Below are 18,634 nucleotides of genomic sequence, written 5' to 3' on the forward strand. Positions count from 1 at the left end.
AGCAACGTGACGAGATCGCCGGGCATACTACAGACACTGCCCAACACATCTGATCAAAGCTTCATCGGGTTTTCACAGCGATTTTCATTTCGCACCCGATCGGAACTCACTTTCCTAATAGCCCTAGTATATTTGTATATGGAACTATAGGACATGATTTACAATGTACTCCCTCAATAACACGAATTACGCTAAGTGAAGCTAGCTGAAATGTTGTTTGTAAACAAACAAAAGCCACGCAGCTTGCATTTCTTTTCCTAATATGCGTGACGCTAACATTCATAATTAACGTGATGAATAACAACGCATTCAAAACAGAGGGAGACACGGCGATCGCGTATTCGGGCAGTGGACGCGGCTAGAGCTGACGAGCCGGTAACGACCGCGGCGCCGGAAGTAAATTGCGTGGCTGGCTGCGCGCATTGTCACCCAGGGCGCGCGATGGGCCCTCTGATAATTAACAGCCCTGTTCCGGGCTGTGGGAACACGTGGCGAGCGCAGGTGTTCAATTACGCGCCTGCTAATTGCATATTCAAATTGTATGGAACGGCCGCTGATGCCAGCGCGCTGTTGTTGTTGTTGTAAGCGTGGCCGCAGAACGCAAATTCGGTTCCGTACAACAAACGAAAATTCCTCGTCAGCTACAACAACAAGAGAGCCACAAATGGTGATCGCAGATAGTGACCAATCCATGAGCACCCCACCCTTTCCTCTCCTTCCAAACCACAATTCATCTACGCCGCCCTTCACTCCCAGCTCCTTTCCCCCTTGCATACGGGCCTTGCGACACCATACTGTTAAGCAGAAGTTTTGCGCGCGTCTTAACACTTACGTTTACACTGAGGTGACAAAAGTCATGGGATAGCGACATGCCCATATACAGATGGTGGTGGTATCGGGTACACAGGGTATAAAAGTGCAGTGCATTGGCGAAGCTGTCGTTTGTACTCAGGTGATTCTTGCGATTATGTGACCGCACGACAGGAATTAACAGGCCGTTGCTATTCAAGATATACATAAATGACCTTGTGGATAACATCGTAAGTTCACTCAGGCTTTTTGCGGATGATGCTGTAGTATATCGAGAGGTTGTAACAATGGAAAAGTGTACTGAAATGCAGAAGGATCAGCAACGAATTGACGCATGGTTCAGGGAATGACAATTGAATCTCAGTGTAGACAAGTGTAATGTGCTGCGAATACATAGAAAGAAAGATCCTTTATCATTTAGCTACAATATAGCAGGTCAGAAACTGGAAGCAGTTAATTCCATAAATTATCTGGGAGTGGGCATTAGGAGTGATTTAAAATGGAATGATCATATAAAGTTGATCGTCGGTAAAGCAGATGCCAGACTGAGATTCATTGGAAGAATCCTAAGGAAATGCAATCCGAAAACAAAGGAAGTAGGTTACAGTACGCTTGTTCTCCCACTGCTTGAATACTGCTCAGCAGTGTGGGATCCGTACCAGATAGGGTTGATAGAAGAGATAGAGAAGATCCAACGGAGAGTAGCGCGCTTCGTTACAGGATCATTTAGTAATCGCGAAAGCGTTGCGGCGATGATAGATAAACTCCAGTGGAAGACTCTGCAGGAGAGACGCTCAGTAGCTCGGTACCGCCTTTTGTTGAAGTTTCGAGAACATACCTTCACAGAGGAGTCAAGCAGTATATTGCTCCCTCCTACGTATATCTCGCGAAGAGACCATGAGGATGAAATCAGAGAGATTAGAGCCCACACAGAGGCATACCGACAATCTTTCTTTCCACGAACAATACGAGACTGGAATAGAAGGCAGAACCGATAGAGGTACTCAAGGTACCCTCCGCCACACACCGTCAGGTGGCTTGCGGAGTAGGGATGTAGATGTAGGCTTTGATCCGCAACATGGTAGTTGGAGCCAAGGGCATGGGACATTCCATTTATGAAATTGTTAGGGAATTCACTATTCCACGGACAAAGTAGCGAGCGACAGCCTTCACTTAACGACCGAGAGCAGATGCGTTTGCGTAGATTGTCAGTGCTCGCAGGCAAACAACAACCTGTTTCCTCCAGAGGAATGGACTCTTCGCGAACACTACTTCATCATTGCCCTTCTAATCTCATCCTCCTCTAACAGCAGAGCACGAGCAGAAAACCTAACAGCCCACTCGCTACGGTTGTGGACAACATTCCCTCAGAATGATTTTGATTCTTGGAGAGGGAGTGCCGGTTGTTATGAAAAAACTGTTTCATCTGATGTGTGAGAATTGTGAGCCAGGCGGAATACCCTTAGACTTCAAGAAGTACGGAATAGTCCCTGTTCCGAAGAAAGAAAATGCTGAAAGGTATGAATACTACTGAAGCATTAGTTTAATATGTCATTGCTGCAAAAATACTGACACGAATTATTTGTGTGCCGGTCGGGGTGGCCGAGCGGTTCTAGACGCTTCAGTCCGGAACCGCGCGACTGCTACGGTCGTAGGTTCGAATCCTGCCTCGGGCATGGATGTCCTTAGGTTAGTTAGGTTTAAGTATTTCTAAGTGCTAGTGGACTGATGACCTCAAATGTTAAGTCCCATAGTGCTCAGAGCCATTAGAACCATTTTGAGCCAATTATTTGTGTAAGAATGGAAAAACTGGTAGAAGCCGACCTCGGGGAAGATCAGTTTGGATTCCAAAGAGATGTAGGAACACGCGAGGCAATACTGACCTTACGGTTTATCTTTGAAGATAGGTCAAGGAAAGGTAAACCTACGTTTATAGCATTTGTAGATTTAAAGAAAGATTTTGAAAATGTTGATTGGACTAAACTCTTTCAAATTTTGAGGCAGCAGAAGTAAAATACAAGGAGTAAAAAGTTATTTACAACTTGTACAGAAACCAGACTGCAATTGTAAAAATTAAAGACATGAAAGGGAAACAGTGGTTGAGAAGGGATTGCGACAGGGTTGTAACCTATCTCCGCTGTTATCCAGTCTGTATACATTGATCAAGTCATAAACGAAAGCGAGAAGAAATTCGGGAAGGGAATTAAAATTCAGGGAGAAGAAATAAAAACTTTGAGGTTTGTCAATAGCATTGTGATTCTGTCAGAGGCAGCAAAAGATTTGGAAGAGCAGTTGAACAGAATGGTAAGTGTGTTGTAAAGAGGATATAACATGGACATCAACAAAAGTAAAACAGAAAGAACGTGGGTGAATTAAATCAGGTGATGCTGTGGGAAACATATTAGGAAATGAGACTTTGAAAGTAGTAGATGAGTTCTGTTATTCTGACAGGAAATTATAAGTGGCGGTAAAAATTTTCCATTCGATGGCCGTATAATCCATAATCGGTATGGCAATCAGGCAAAATCGTGTGAGCAATGACGCAGTCACTGCAATGAGGCATCAGATTCCTTAAAACATCGTGTCCTGCTGCCTGAAGAAGTCCGTAAGTACCCGCTACACGTTCTCGTCCGACTGGGATCGTCGACCTATCAAGTCATTTTTTACGGGACCGATTGCGTGGTAATCGCATGAAGGTAGATCAGGACTATAGAACGGGTACTCATGTGTCTCCCTCCTGATTTGGTGGAACTTCTGAGGGATAAAATTTGAACCAACACCCATTCATGCACCATTCCACAACGGTTGTTTTCGACAACTGACAACGGTTGTTTTCTGCCCCATACATATTCTTCATTCTCCGACGGATGTCTACTGTGTTTGTACTTCGGCAGCCAAGAAGAGTATAACAGCCCTTGGTCCTGTTTGGACTCATTTGGTAATAACGTCGCCATAGTTCACGTTTCCGCTTTTACTGCCCGCACGTCGAAAAGACAAGAATGGCACGTTAATCCCTTGCCTACAAACCGGTGCTCATGTAGCCGCTGGCTGCAAAATACTAACGCGAATTCTTTACAGATGAATGGAAAAACTGGTAGAAGCCGAACTCGGGGAAGATCAGTTTGGATTCCGTAGAAATGTTGGAACACGTGAGGGGATACTGGCCCTACGACTTATCTTAGAAAATAGATTAAAGAAAGGCAAACCTACGTTTCTAGAATTTGTGGACTTAGAGAAAGCTTTTGACAATGTTGACTGGAATACTCTCTTTCAAATTCTGAAGGTGGCAGGGGTAAAATACAGGGAGCGAAAGGGTATTTACAATTTGTACAGAAACCAAATGGCAAATATAAGAGTCGAGGGGCATGAAAGGGCAGCAGTGGTTGGGAAGGGAGTGAGACAGGGTTGTAGACTCTCCCTGATGTTATTCAATCTGTATATTGAGCAAGCAGTAAAGGAAACAAAAGAAAAATTTGGAGTAGGTATTCAAACCCATGGAGCACAAATAAAAACTTTGAGGTTCGACGATGACATTGTAATTCTGTCAGAGACAGCAAAGGACTTGGGAGAGCAGTTGAACGGAATGGGCAGTGTCTTGAAAGGAGGATATAAGATGAACATCAACAAAAGCAAAACAAGGATAATGGAATGTTGTCAAATTAAGTCGGGTAATGCTGAGGGAATTAGATTAGGAAATGAGACGCTTAAAGCAGTAAATGAGTTTTGCTATATGGGGAGCAAAATCACTGATGATGGTCGAAGTAGAGAGGATATAAAATGTAGACTGGCAATGGTAAGGAAAGCGTTTCTGAAGAAGAGAAATTTGTGTAACATCGAGTATAGATTGAAGTGTCAGGAAGTAGTTTCTGAAAGTATTTGTATGGAAGTGAAACGTGGACGATAAATATTTTAGACAGAAAGAGAATAGAAGCTTTCGAAATGTGGTGCTACAGAAGAATGCTGAAGATTAGACGGGTAGATCACATAACTAATGAGGAGGTACTGAATAGAATTGGGGAGAAGAGGAGTTTGTGGCACAACTTGACTAGAAGAAGGGACCGATTGGTATGACATGTTCTGAGGCATCGAGGGATCACCAAAGGAGGGTAAAAATTGTAGAGGGAGACGAAGAGATGAATACACTCAACAGATTCAGAAGGGTGTAGGTTGCAGTAGGTACTGGGAGATGAAGAAGCTTGCACAGTATAGAGTAGCATGAAGAGCTGCATCAAACCAGTCTCAGGACTGAAGACCAGAACAACAACAATGTACCCGCATCGGAGTCGCGCTACGTAGCATGTGCGATACAGCAACGCCTTCAAACGGAAACTTTTTGACTGCGGCTTATAACAGACGCTGGCCGAAAAGGAAGCTCTCCAGGTTCGCAGGAGAGCTTCTGTAAAGTTTGGAAGGTAGGAGACGAGGTACTGGCAGAAGTAAAGCTGTGAGTACCGGCCGTGAGTCGTGCTTCGGTAGCTCAGGTGGTAGAGCACTTGCCCGCGAAAGGCAAAGGTCCCGAGTTCGAGTCTCGGTCGGGCACGCAGTTTTAATCTGCCAGGAAGTTTCATATCAGCGCACACTCCGCTGCAGAGTGAAAATCTCATTCAGTTAATTATTATGATTATATGACCGTGTGCGTAATGGATGAAAGGCCATCGGTTTTTCTGCGGTGGTTTCGGGGCTATTTCAACACAGTGCGGTTGTTCTGAGACGGAGTAGTTAATGATTGAAAGTTTGTCTATTATTAAAGACCATAAAGGTTGCGATGTACAAACTGATATGTATTTTCTATAATAACACACAGATTCTGAGGCAGTTGCTACCTTCGCCTTACACGTCTAATTACGGTTATATCTTTTTATTGGTTGCTGATTTTAAGTACTTCGTCACACGCAATGATGATGGTTAACATTCACAACAATCCTCACTGCAATCCATGGTTGTTGCTGGCCGACGCGGTTGACGCGAAACACGTAATTCGGCACTTATCACTTTTGGTTTTATATCACTCTCGAAGCGGTATCGATGATGGTCAACCCCACGACGATCAGTGGGATGCGCTCATTTGTCATACTCCGGTGAATTTACCGTTTACTACTCGCTTGACCACCATTCTTGCCCGTCTCTCCAGTACTACTGCTCAGTCGACACTAGTCTCACTGCCTCCTGCAGCGCTCGACAATCGACTCCTGCCTGCTATCGACCTGGGTGTCGAATACTAATATCTTTGTTCGTGGAATCACAGATCCCTTACAAGCTTCATACTGCCATACCTCCTTTTGGGGCGAGAAAATTGTTTACACGATCTGCACCGGAACTAACTTCCTTCGGGGACAGCGTCGACAAGATGATACTTTTAGCGACCTCAAGAACTGTACATGTTTCGAATACGCCAGTATTTACCAGCACTGCAACATTAAACAAGACTCGTGTGACTGGAATTAACCACATACCACTGGTTAGTTACATAAAAATAGATCGATGTTTATGACTGCAGAATTGTCCATGATCTGTGACTGAAAATTCAGTACAGTGTGAAGTCCACAGCGCTGCTACCAGAGCTTTTAAACATGGTACCATGGAATCAAAGAACATTTGGATATGCTCCTGGGGATCTCTCTCCACGTGAGTCGTATGCGTCTCTACAAAGTTGAAGGAACAAATTACCGATAAACCATACCCCAGACGTTTTCGTTGGGCGCCATGTCAGTCCAATGTGCAACACTGGGCAGCAGCAGGCCTAGGTGGAGTTGCCTGACGAACAGTGATTCGGCCTGCAAAACCCCCCTGATGTAGCGGATACTGTTTGTATTGTCCTCAGAACACATCGGTTAAGGTAGCACGTTGTATCCGACAGTGCACCAACCCGTCCCACGTGGGCGCGCAGCAATCCGGGCTGTCAGACTGCGACCATTACGGTAATGTCTAACACGTTTACGTATATCACTGAAAGGCATAATTCAGTGACATTCGTCCGAAAACACTACATTTGGTCACTACGCACGCCGATGACGGTGTCACGTGCCTATTGGAGTATGAGCTGTTTGTGGTTTCCGTACGCCGGAAGGTGAAGCAATGGGACACTTGCCATCAGCCGAACCCTCACCAAACGGCGCCGAAGGAGACAGTTTCACATCTGCTATAGTGAACCCGCCAGGTGTATGGCCAGTTATGTCTTGAACAGACTTGATGAATACTATCTGGGCAGTCTCGAACAGGACCTCACGTGGCTGGTGCTTGTGAAGCCCCAGGAATATTATTACACTGTTCAGGAGAATAACCGTTTTAACAACCTAAACGGACAGAAAATACAGTTTGTTGATCTGGATTTCCGCCAGAAATTTGCTTCCAGCCCTCCAAATTTCGGGGTGCTAGGACGCCACCTAGTTCATCATGCGATAGAGATATCTTTGCTTGCTCCATCAGCCTCGATCACTGTATAACACTTAACACAGAAACATTATCGAAAATGCCAGCAAAGCTTGTCTCGCGTGAATATTGAGTTGAGATACACGGACTGGAAAATGGAGCGAAGAAGGAGAGAAGAAATACAAGATAGGGTACAGATGGATCTATCAGAGGTTTAGCATTTTCTGGTGGATAATAGCTTCAAAGATGTGTCAGTCTTTTCCACTCATAACCAAACGTTGCTGTCTAGTAAAACACTAGGCGCATGTTTGCTGGCGTGCAGCATATTTTTTTATCTTTGGTTCCGCCTTTAGGCCATCTGCCTTTCTCATTAAATTTAGGGGAGAACTTAAGAAATTCCCCAGGTTTACAAGCTGCGGGCGTGGCTGTTAGACATTTTTTTTTTTTTTTACAATGTTAACAATGGCAACCGCTTTGGTATGTGGAGTATGAAGGGTAGGGGAACTTAAAGTGTGCTGTCTCTGTCAGTTGATGCCTGAAGTTCTCCAAGGAAAACGCTCCTCACTCACTGAGTAGGCTCGCAAAGGAACAATGTGTTCTTCCCAAGTCGGGAACGTGAAACCATGTTACTTCGAATTTCAATGAGTTCATTTTCGTTAACTGACTCTCGCCAGGCAAACTAAGACTGTTGAATTTATATATACTTACTACATGATAATGGAAAGAATATATTTATTTTTATTACTCTAATAACTATTCTTCGTATGTTCCTTATTTTTATTTGTAACGTGGCTGCCCCTTATTATCCCTACTGGTTATATTACATACTTGAAACATTCACGCTTACCAATAGGAGATGTACTCTCGGCCGTTATCTCTTAGAGATCCGCGGCTTTCATTAATTTCTGTGCAGCAGGCAGATTTTAATCAGGAATGCATCATCATATTAAACAGCCATAGGTCCAGAATTTCTGTAAAGATCAAAATTGGTCACTGTTAGGTTAAGGACAGCCAACATACCAGAGTAAAGTTACACGGTGCCACATTGCCTAATCAAATCAAACGAGCGACTATGCAACCTTGAATTACCATTCTACTTAAAGCAACATTGTTATTTTATTTGAAATACACGAGGTTGATCTCCCTGTGAAAGTCTTTGTAGCCTTTCCAACGAATATATTGTATTGTTGGTCCGTCTCCGGTTCGTACCTGTTATCCAGTGCCACTCCTAAGATATTGCTTTGTTTATTTATTTCGACAGGCAAGAAAAGAGGTTTCAGGAGCATCCTTACATCTAGCCGGACACACTTAGCTAGAGAGCATTGCAATACACATAATTAATATTATAATAATACACTGAAGTGCCCAAGAAACTGGTACACCTCCCTAATATCGTATAGGGCCCCCGTGAGCACGCAGTAGTGCCGCAACACGACGTGGCATGGACTCGACTAAGGTCTGAAGTAGTGCTGGAGGGAGCTGACACCATGCATCCTGCAGCTATCAATAAATCCGTAAGAGTACGAGGCGGTGGAGATCTCATCCGAAAGGCACATTGAAAGGCATCGCAGATATGCTCAATAATGTACACGTCTGGGGGGGTCTGGTGACCATCGGAAGTGTTTAAACTCAGAAGAGTGCTCCTGGAGCCACTCGGTAGCAATTCTGGACGTGCTTGTCCTGCTGGAATTGCTCAAGTCCGTCGGAATGCACAATGGACACGACTGGATGCAGGTGATCAGGCAGGATGCTTACGTATGTGTCACCTGTCAGAGTCGTATCTAGACGTATCACGGGTCCCATATCATTCGAACTGCACACGCCCCACACAGTTGCGGAGCCTCCACCAGCTTGATCAGTCCCCTGCTGACCTGCTGGGTGCATGGATTCTTGAGGTTGTCTCCATACCTGTACAGGTCCATCCGCTCGATACAATTTGAAACGAGACTCGTCCGACCAGGCAACATGTTTCCAGTCATCAACTGTCCATTGTCGGTGTTGACGGGCTCAGATTAGGCGTAAGGCTTTGTGTCGTGCAGTCATCAAGGGTACATGAGTGGGGCTTCGGCTCCGAAAGTCCATATCGATGATGTTTCGTTGAATGGTTCGCACACTGACACTTGTTGATGGCCCAGCATTGAAATCTGGAGCAATTTGAGGAAGTGGTGCACTTCTGCCACATTGAACGATTCTCTTCAGTGGTCGTTGGTCGCGTCCTCGCAGGATCTTTTTCCGGCCGCAGCGTTGTCAGAGATTTGATGTTTTACCGGATTCCTGATACTCACGGTACACTCGTAAAATGGTCGTACAGGAAAATCCCTACTTCATCGCTACATCGGAGATGCTGTGTGCCATCGTTCATGCGTCGACTATGACACCACGTTGAAACTCACTTAAATCTTGATAACCTGCCATTGTATGGTTCAAATGGTTCTGAGCACTATGGGACTTAACATCTGAGGTCATCAGTCCCCTAGTCTTAGACCTACTTAAACCTAACTAACCTAAGGACATCACACACATCCATGCCCGAGTCAGGGTTCGAACCTGCGACCGTAGCAGTAGCACGGTTCCGGACTGAAGCACCTAGAACCGCTCGGCCACAACGGCCGCCTGCCCTTGTAGCAGCAGTAACCGATCTAACAACTGCGCCAGACACTTGTTGTCTTATATACTTGTTGTCGACCGCAGCGTCGCATTCTAAATGTTTACATATGTCTGTATTTGGCGCTTCAGTGTAATAATAGTAATAATAATGATTATGTATATAGTAATGAATAAACGAAATGTCAGTGTCATTCACATTGTGTTAAGCATTTTCTTCATTAAATTCTTGTCGAGTGTGAGTTATGGCATCTAACAGAAATGTGTGGCACCAGTACAGAAGGAAAGAAATTTGGAAAGGAAGTTGGATGATCAAAGGAAGAGAGAAATAACGGGATAATATTAGCAGATAACACGAAAGGAAGAAAACAAACAGGTAAGAATGGGAAAAGCATGGATAAGTTTATAGTGAGACGGAGATACTGGTTAACCGTTGGACAAAATGAAGGGATATGCGAGAGGGAAATTGCACCGATGACAGCATATAAGAAGTTAATCTCCTATTGAATGCAGGGTGATTTTGGATCATATGCAGGTTCAAGGGCAGTTTGTTCCAGAGTCGAATGGTTGAAATGGAGGAGGTGCAGAGAGATCTAGCTTGTATCGCCGCAAGTATCGGATCAGGCACTGCAGTTGTCTTGTGCCCTTGTGTTGCAGCCGGCGGCCGCTTCGAGGTGGACGAGCGGTCTGGCGTGGTGCGCACGCGCGGCACGGACGCCTTCCAGCTGGACATGGAGTACGTGCTGTACGTGAAGGCCGAGGACCAGAACGGCCGCGTCGACGAGCGCCACTTCCAGTCGACGCCCGAGGAGCGGCTCTCCATCGTGGGCGGCAAACGCGCCCCGCAGTTCTACATGCCCTCCTACGAGGCCGAGATCCCCGAGAACCAGAAGAAGGACTCCGAGTAAGCAGCGGCGCGTCTCTCTTTTTTCCACCCTACCTGTTGGCTCCCCCACATGCTAAAGGTGAAAGCTATGCACTGAGTACTTATGGAGTATCATCTTTCTTGTGCGACTGTATTTGCGATTTCCTGTCGGAAAGGTCACAGTTTTTAGCAACTGACGGAAAGTCATCGAGTAAAAAAAGTAAGATTAAGTCCTATGGCATGAAGGGGTACGAGACGCCAAAGGGCGAGATCAGCTGACTAATGGAAAGGTTTTCCCTATCTTTCGTTCCCGCTGGCACCTTTCTTTCGCAGAGTATGTGAGCTGTCTGCGTATCTGTTAAGAGTTGGTGACTGTAATGTATGTGTGTATGGTATAGTGTCATGTTCGTGCTGGGGAGTTATGGATGGTGAGAGAAGGGACAGAGTGAAACCCTGTGCCGCCACATAGCGTACTGCTCTCGGATAGCACCAAAGGGGCCGCCGAGCTTAAAGTACCCATCCGACAGACGGTTCACCACCAACTGTGTCACATACCCTCACTTAACAACGCTCTCTGTGGCCTTGTAGCGAAAAGGAAGTACTTCTCTGGTCGCTGTGTCAATAACCTGGTGTCTTGCTGCTGCAGTAGTCCGTCGTCGCACAGTAGTAGAGCTCAGGCGCCAGGTTCCATGTAGACTGTGATCCTGCTGAAGTGGGGTGGGTCGGGATGCCAGTTGTTAAATGTGAACAATGTTTTGTACTATACTCGTTTGAATAAAAAATACTTTGAAACGCACTTCACAGAATTTCCAATATGGCGGCTCTTGGTTACGCCGTTATTCAACCCTTTACAACACATTAATACATTTCTCACTTCCCATACTCGTGATATACACTACTGGCCATTAAAATTGCTACACCACGAAGATGACGTGCTACAGACGCGAAATTTAACCGACACGAAGAAGATGCTGTGATATACAAATGATTAGCTTTTCAGAGCATTCACACAAAGTTGGCACCGGTGGCGACACCTACAACGCGCTGGCATGAGGAAAGTTTCCAACCGATTTCTCGTACACAAACAGCAGTTGACCGGCGTTGCCTGGTGAAACGTTGTTGTGATGCCTCGTGTAAGGAGGAGAAATGCGTACCATCAAGTTTCCGACTTTGATAAAAGTCGGATTGTAGCCTATCCCGATTGCGGTTTATCGTATCGTGACATTGATGCTCGCGTTGGTCGAGATCCAATGACTGTTAGCAGAATATGGAATCGGTGGGTTCAGGAGGCTAATACGGAACGCCATGCTGGATCTCAACGGCCTCGTATTACTAGCAGTCGAGATGACAGGTATCTTATCCGCATGGCTGTAATGGATCGTGCAGCCACGTCTCGATTCCTGAGTCAACAGATGGGGACGTTTGCAAGACAACAACCATCTGCACGAACAGTTCGACGACGTTTGCAGCACCATGGACTATCAGCTCGGAGACCATAGCTGCGGTTACCCTTGACGCTGCTTCACAGACGGGAGCGCCTGCGATGGTGTTCTCAACGACGAACCTGGGTGCACGAATGGCAAAACGTCATGTTTTCGGATGAATCCAGGTTCTGTTTGCAGCATCATGATGGTTGCATCCGTGTTTGGCGACATCGCGGTGAACGCACATTGGAAGCGTGTATTGGTCATCACCATACTGGCGTATCACCTGGTGTGATGGTATGGGGTGCCATTGGGTACACGTCCCGGTCACCTCTTGTTCGCATTGACGGCACTTTGAACAGTGGACGTTACATTTCAGATGTGTTAAGACCCGTGGTTCTACCTTTCATTCAATCCCTGCGAAACCATACATTTCAGCAGGATAATGCACGACCGCATGTTGCAGGTCCTGTACGGGCCTTTCTGGATACAGAAAATGTTCGACTGCTGCCCTGGGCAGCATATTTCCAGACCTCTCACCAATCGAAAACGTCTGGTCAATGGTGGCCGAGCAACTGGCTCGTCACAACACGCCAGTCACTACTCTTGATGAACTGTGGTATCGTGTTGAAGCTGCATGGGCAGCTGTACCTGTACACGCCATGCAACCTCTGACTCAATGCCCAGTCGTATCAAGGCCGTTATTACGGCCAGAGTTTGTTCTTCTGGGTATTGATTTCTCAGGATCTATGCACCCAAATTGCGTGAAAATGTAATCACATGTCCGTTCTAGTATAATATATTTGTCCAATGAATACCCGTTTATTATCTGCATTTCTTATTGATGTAGCAATTTTAATGGCCAGTAGTATATATATATCCACAGTTTCAGCCAATGGCTTTCAGATCGCTGTTGCTAGGCAGATCTGACGTCACGTTAGCGGACATTGTGACGGAAGTTTGTCTCGTAACACTGTCTCAGATTGTAAGATCCTACGATCCTACTCTCGAATAGTCGGATCTTGTTCCTACTAAGGTTGCACAACATTGCCTCCTATGATTTTATCATTAATACTCCTTGCTGACGCATAATTGTCAGATGTACGTCTAGCCTCGCTGCTACTGAGCATTCCTGATCGCATAAATGTGCGTAATACTTGGCCAAAACACGTGCAAGGAATGCATGTACGCAATACAACTTCATGAGACACTGCAGTGAGGTTTGGAATTTGATCCAGGACATTGGTGCAAAGACTGGTATCAGTGATTTTACACCATCTCCCCATCAATTGTCAACAGCGCATGGCGTACGCGGATGGTCTCCTATCGTAGTACTGGTGACGCCCAACGGTGCTTAACTTAGGTGATGCACCGGGAACCGGCGTACGCACTTCGGTACAGCCGTTGACATCTACCGAAACAGAAGTGATATCTGGTATCCCCCAAAGAAGTGTTTCATGCCCTCTGATATTCCTGACCTACGTAAACTATTTAGGAGACAATTTGAGCAAAGATTTTAGTTTGTCTGCAGATGACACTGTCATTTACCGTCCAGTAAAGGCTTCAGAAGATTAAAACCAACTGCAATATGATTTACAAAAACTACCTGTACGATGCGAAAAGTGGCAATCAACTCTAAATAACGAAAAGTGCGATGTCAGCTGCATGAGTCCTAAAAGGAATTCGTTTAAATTCCGGTTACAAGATAAGACACACAGATCTAAAGGGTGTCATTTCAACTAAATAGATAGGGATCACAATTGGGAACAACTTACATTGGAACGATCACATAGATAATGTTGTGCGGAAGCCGAACTAAAGAGCGTGTTTTATTGACAGAACACTTCAAAGACGCAATAAATCCATTGGATAGACTGCCTACAGAATGCTTGTTCGTCCCCTGCTAGAGTATAGCTGTGCAATATGGGACCCTTACAAGATAGGATTAACGGAGGACGTCGAAGAAGTTCAAGGAAGGGCAGCTGGTTTTGTATTATCACGAAATAGGGGAGAGAGTGTCACGGATATGATACGAGAGTTGAGGTGGCGATCATTATGCCGTTTTTCGTCGCGGCGAGACCTTTGCTGAAATTTCTCCTCCGAATGCGATATTGTTTTTAAGTGCCCGTTTTACCCGAATGCTTTTAGAAAGTGGAACAGAAGAGAAATAGACTCTCACGTTCGAACAGATGGCAGAGGAACTTAAACTGAATACTTCGAGCTATGGAACTAACGGTCGGAAATGAATATTTACCTTTTCATTCTCTCCAGCGGAGTGTGCGCTGTTTGGTATTTCCTGGTAGATTTAAACTATGTGCCAAAACGTGACTATTCCGGAATCTTTCCTTTCGCGAGCAGTGCTCTTACCGACTGGGCTATCAGGCCCTCACAGCCCTCCATCCTATCTGCATACCTTCACACAAGCTCCCTTCCTTGACGGGACTATCTCTTCGGGATGAAAGGAAATTGCGGAGAAATGGCTTAGCTGTTCGGAGATAAATACTCGCGGAAGTAAAGCTGTGAGGATGGGTCGTCCGTTATATATGGATAGCTCAGTTGGTAAGATTGCATCCCGCGAAAGGCATGCTTCTGGGTTCGTGTCCCAGTCCCGCACACAGTTTTAAAGTGCCAGGAAGCTTCAGTTGTTTATTTTATTGACATAAATAACTTACGTCTTACAGCAACACCTTACACTAACAGCAACTGTTCATAGAGATGACCGTAGTCTCAGCGTATGCATTATAACCGGAAACGAGGCCCATTACTTTTCGAAGCCGATATCACTAATGTTTCTGAAGTGAAACACGATAGCTACCTACTTTCACTCGCTTATACCTAACATGCAGATAGCCAAGGATGGCTTCCACTCTTTTGTAACTTTCGATTAACATTCCTCGGCAGTCTCCTCTTTCACCGTATCATGGGGATATCCGATTCCTTTAAGTTCTCGTGATGTTGTCACTATCCTGCACTCTGCGTCCGACTTCGGTTAACACCAAATTAGTGGAGGTTTATGCGAACCATGAGCCTGTGATATAATCAGAAATAAGTCAGAAATTATTTCGGCGTGTGACGCAGACCACACGAAGCAATGGACCCAAGTTGTCACCAAGGCACTGTGCAGGCTGGTAGTGACTTCATAATGACGTGGGCTGTGTTTACATGGAATGAACTCGGTTCTCTGGTCCAACTGAACCGATTATTGACTAGAAATCATTATGTACTTGGAGACCACAAGCAGCCATTCATGGATTTCAAGTTTCCAAAAACAATGGAATTTTCATAGATAACAATTCCCTGTGTCACCGGGCAACAATTGTTTGTGATTGCTTTTAAGAATATTCTGGACAGTTGTAGCGAATGATTTGGCCACGCAGATCGCCAGACATGAATCCTATCAAAAATTTTCGGGACATAACTGAGTGGTCAGTTCGTGCACAAAACTTTGCACCGGCAACAGTTCCGGAATTATGGTTGGCTTTAGAGATAAAAACTCATATCACTACATCAACATCTAAAACTTTATAAATTCGACTTCGAAACTCGTATATGTGAGGCTGACAGACGTAATCCCAGTGCTGCTACTGTGGCATAAAGCAGACATTCGAACAGGACTATCACCTTGTTGCGGTTAATTTTCTGAACTTCACATCTCCAGCAGAGACAGTGTTCCATAGCGGTGAATTCGACGTGGGGTGCAGGTGCATCACTACGCTAAAGCATAATCTGCTTCAGTTAGAGAGTTTCGTTTTTGCCAACATCCAGTCGGCGGTGATATACGTCTACTCTCCATTTTATTATAATGGCACTCATTTAGAAAAACCAGAAATATACTTGATTAGAGTTTTTGAAATAATGTCAAGCTACTGCAACATGTACCTGCCTAGAAAGAATTGAGTAAAAACCCATAAGTTTGAGTTTCCTCTAATGATAGAAATACACTTCTGGCCATTAAAATTGCTACACCACGAAGATGACGTACTACAGACGCGAAATATAACCGACAGGAAGAAGATGCTGTGATATGCAAATGATTAGCTTTTCAGAGCATTCACACAACGTTAGCGCCGGTGGCGACACCTACAATGTGCTGACATGAGGAAAGTTTCCAACCGATTTCTCATACACAAACAGCAGTTGACCGGCGTTGCCTGGTGAAACGTTGTTGTGATGCCTCGTGTAAGGAGAAGAAATGCGTACCATCAGGTTTCCGACTTTGATAAAGGTGCGATTGAAGCCTATCCCGATTGCGGTTTATCGTATCGCGACATTGCTGCTCGCGTTGGTCGAGATCCAATGGCTGTTAGCAGAATATGGAATCGGTGGGTTCAGGAGGGTAATACGGAACGCCGTGCTGGTTCCCAACGGCCTCGTATCACTAGCAGTCAAGATGACAGGCATCTTATCTGCATTGCTCTAACGGATCGTGCAGCAGCATTGACTATCAGCTCGGAGACCATGGCTGCGGTTCCCCTTGACGCTGCATCACAGACAGGAGCGCTTGCGATGGTGTACTCAACGTCGAACCTGGGTGCACGAATGGCAAAACGTCATGTTTTCGGATGAATCCAGGTTCTGTTTACAGCATCATGATGGTTGCATCCGTGTTTGGCGACCTCGCGGTGAACGCACATTGGATGCGTGTATTCGTCATCGCCATACTGGCGTATCACCCGGCGTGATGGTATGGGATGCCATTGGTTACACATCTCGGTCACTTCTTGTTCGTATTGACGGCACGTTGAACAGTGGACGTTACATTTTAGATGTGTTACGACCCTTCATTCGATCCCTACATTTCAGCAGGTTAATGCACCACCGCATGTTGCAGGTCCTGCACGGGCCTTTCCGGATACAGAATATGTTGGACTGCTGCCCTGGCCGGCACATTCTCCAGATCTCTCACCAACTGAAAACGTCTGGCTAATAGTGGCCGAGCAACTGGCTCGTCACAATACGCCAGTCGCTACTCTTGATGAACCGTGATATCGTGTTGAAGCTGCATGGGCAGCGGTACCTGTACACGCCATCCAAGCTCTGTTTGACAATGCCCAGGCGTATCAAGGCCGGTATTACGGCCAGAGGTGGTTGTTCTGGGTACTGATTTCTCAGGATCCATGCACCCAAATTGCGTGAAAAATGTAACCACATGTCAGTCCTAGTATAATATATTTGTCCAATGAATACCCGTTTATTATCTGCATTTCTTCTTGGTGTAGCAATTTTAATGGCCAGTAGTGTTATTAGGAAAAAGGAAAATAAATGTTGAAAATATTGACAAAAAAGAACGGTGAATTATTTAAAAAATCGTGAGAATATAATGGTTAGGTGATCAGCTCAGGCGAAGAAGGAACCGAGAGAGCAGACACTACACGAACATCCACAGTGATATTAGAAAACATACTTTACAAATTTACATCCCCATAAACTTAGAGACAAATCGTTGGACTGCATGCGAACATGGACCATGAAAGGAGTTAGGGAATATAAAAAAGATAGTATAAAATACACATAGAAATATTCTGAACAGGAAATATATTTGTTGTAAACTTAAACAATGGAAAGTTGATCAGGAAGAAAACCCGAAGACGACTTCCAGAGCAGCTTGGTTTGATGCAAGAAACTGAGCTTATAGCAAAAGGATGGAAGAGATATGGGTACGAAAGACGGTCGAACACATCGTTTCGGAGTACTTTGTGCAGTCAAATATGGGTTCGTTCGCATAAAAGAAAATAATAGGACATAATATCGAGGATTTTCAGATAACACGGGCAGGAAAATTGCAAAAAGAGTAAACTAAAGGCCTGGACTATGAATTTTCTTCTGCGGAAACTGGAGGGATTGAAGCAACTTGCCCATTACAGAGCATCTTCACATCTTCGTCAACGTTTAGCCAATCAAGAACTAACGAGAGGTGAATATGCTTGACCCGTCTGGAACATCTCGGCCCATGCAGATAGACGGATATAACTCTGAAGCCACGGCTGAAGTCAGGAGGTCTTTCCCTCTGAACATCAGAGGGACCCAGAGTACCACTCGAGAAGGTAGGATCAGCCCTCCGGAGAACAAAGACCGCCCCCGCCGCCACGGACACTCGTCGACGCCTGCTACACGACCGGCCTCTGTTGCCGAGGTCGTTAACGCGCGTCGGGGAGCCTTGTCGGCGCTTAACCCCCAAGTTAGAATACATGGGGCGGGACCTCCGTCATGGTCTGAGGAACATTTTCGCAGCGCCCTCCAAGACCGTTATAGCATGGTTTAAATCAGCTGCAGATCTGGTGTTCAGCTCTGGGGGAGCGGGGAAGGGGGGGGGGGGGGGTCCTAGCTGTTATTACTGTCCCCCTCCCACAATAGAACTTGTCATCTGACACCCACACTTTTAACATGCCACAACTGCCTAGAGTTAAAATAATAACATTTAATTATATAACAATTAATATAGCAAAAATTCGAAGCTCTTTTCCATAAGCCTTGGCTACTATGGTATATCGTGTGAACACGTGGTATCACCGTAATCGCAGTAAATAGTTCAAAAGCCCTCAGCAAACAGGTCTGAAATCAA

General features: G+C 45.3%; 1 protein-coding gene across 1 annotated transcript in view; it reads left to right on the top strand.

The window, feature by feature from the left end:
- The window catches only part of LOC126484489 (neural-cadherin-like), a 351,697-nt gene that overhangs the window by 83,432 nt on the left and 249,631 nt on the right, over positions 1–18,634 (top strand). Inside the window, exon 2 of the mRNA XM_050108024.1 lies at positions 10,441–10,687. Coding sequence (XP_049963981.1) covers positions 10,441–10,687 — 247 coding nt within the window. The remainder of the gene's footprint in view (positions 1–10,440; positions 10,688–18,634) is intronic.

Source organism: Schistocerca serialis, chromosome 6 (assembly GCF_023864345.2).
Source record: "Schistocerca serialis cubense isolate TAMUIC-IGC-003099 chromosome 6, iqSchSeri2.2, whole genome shotgun sequence".
Taxonomy (NCBI): domain Eukaryota; kingdom Metazoa; phylum Arthropoda; class Insecta; order Orthoptera; family Acrididae; genus Schistocerca; species Schistocerca serialis.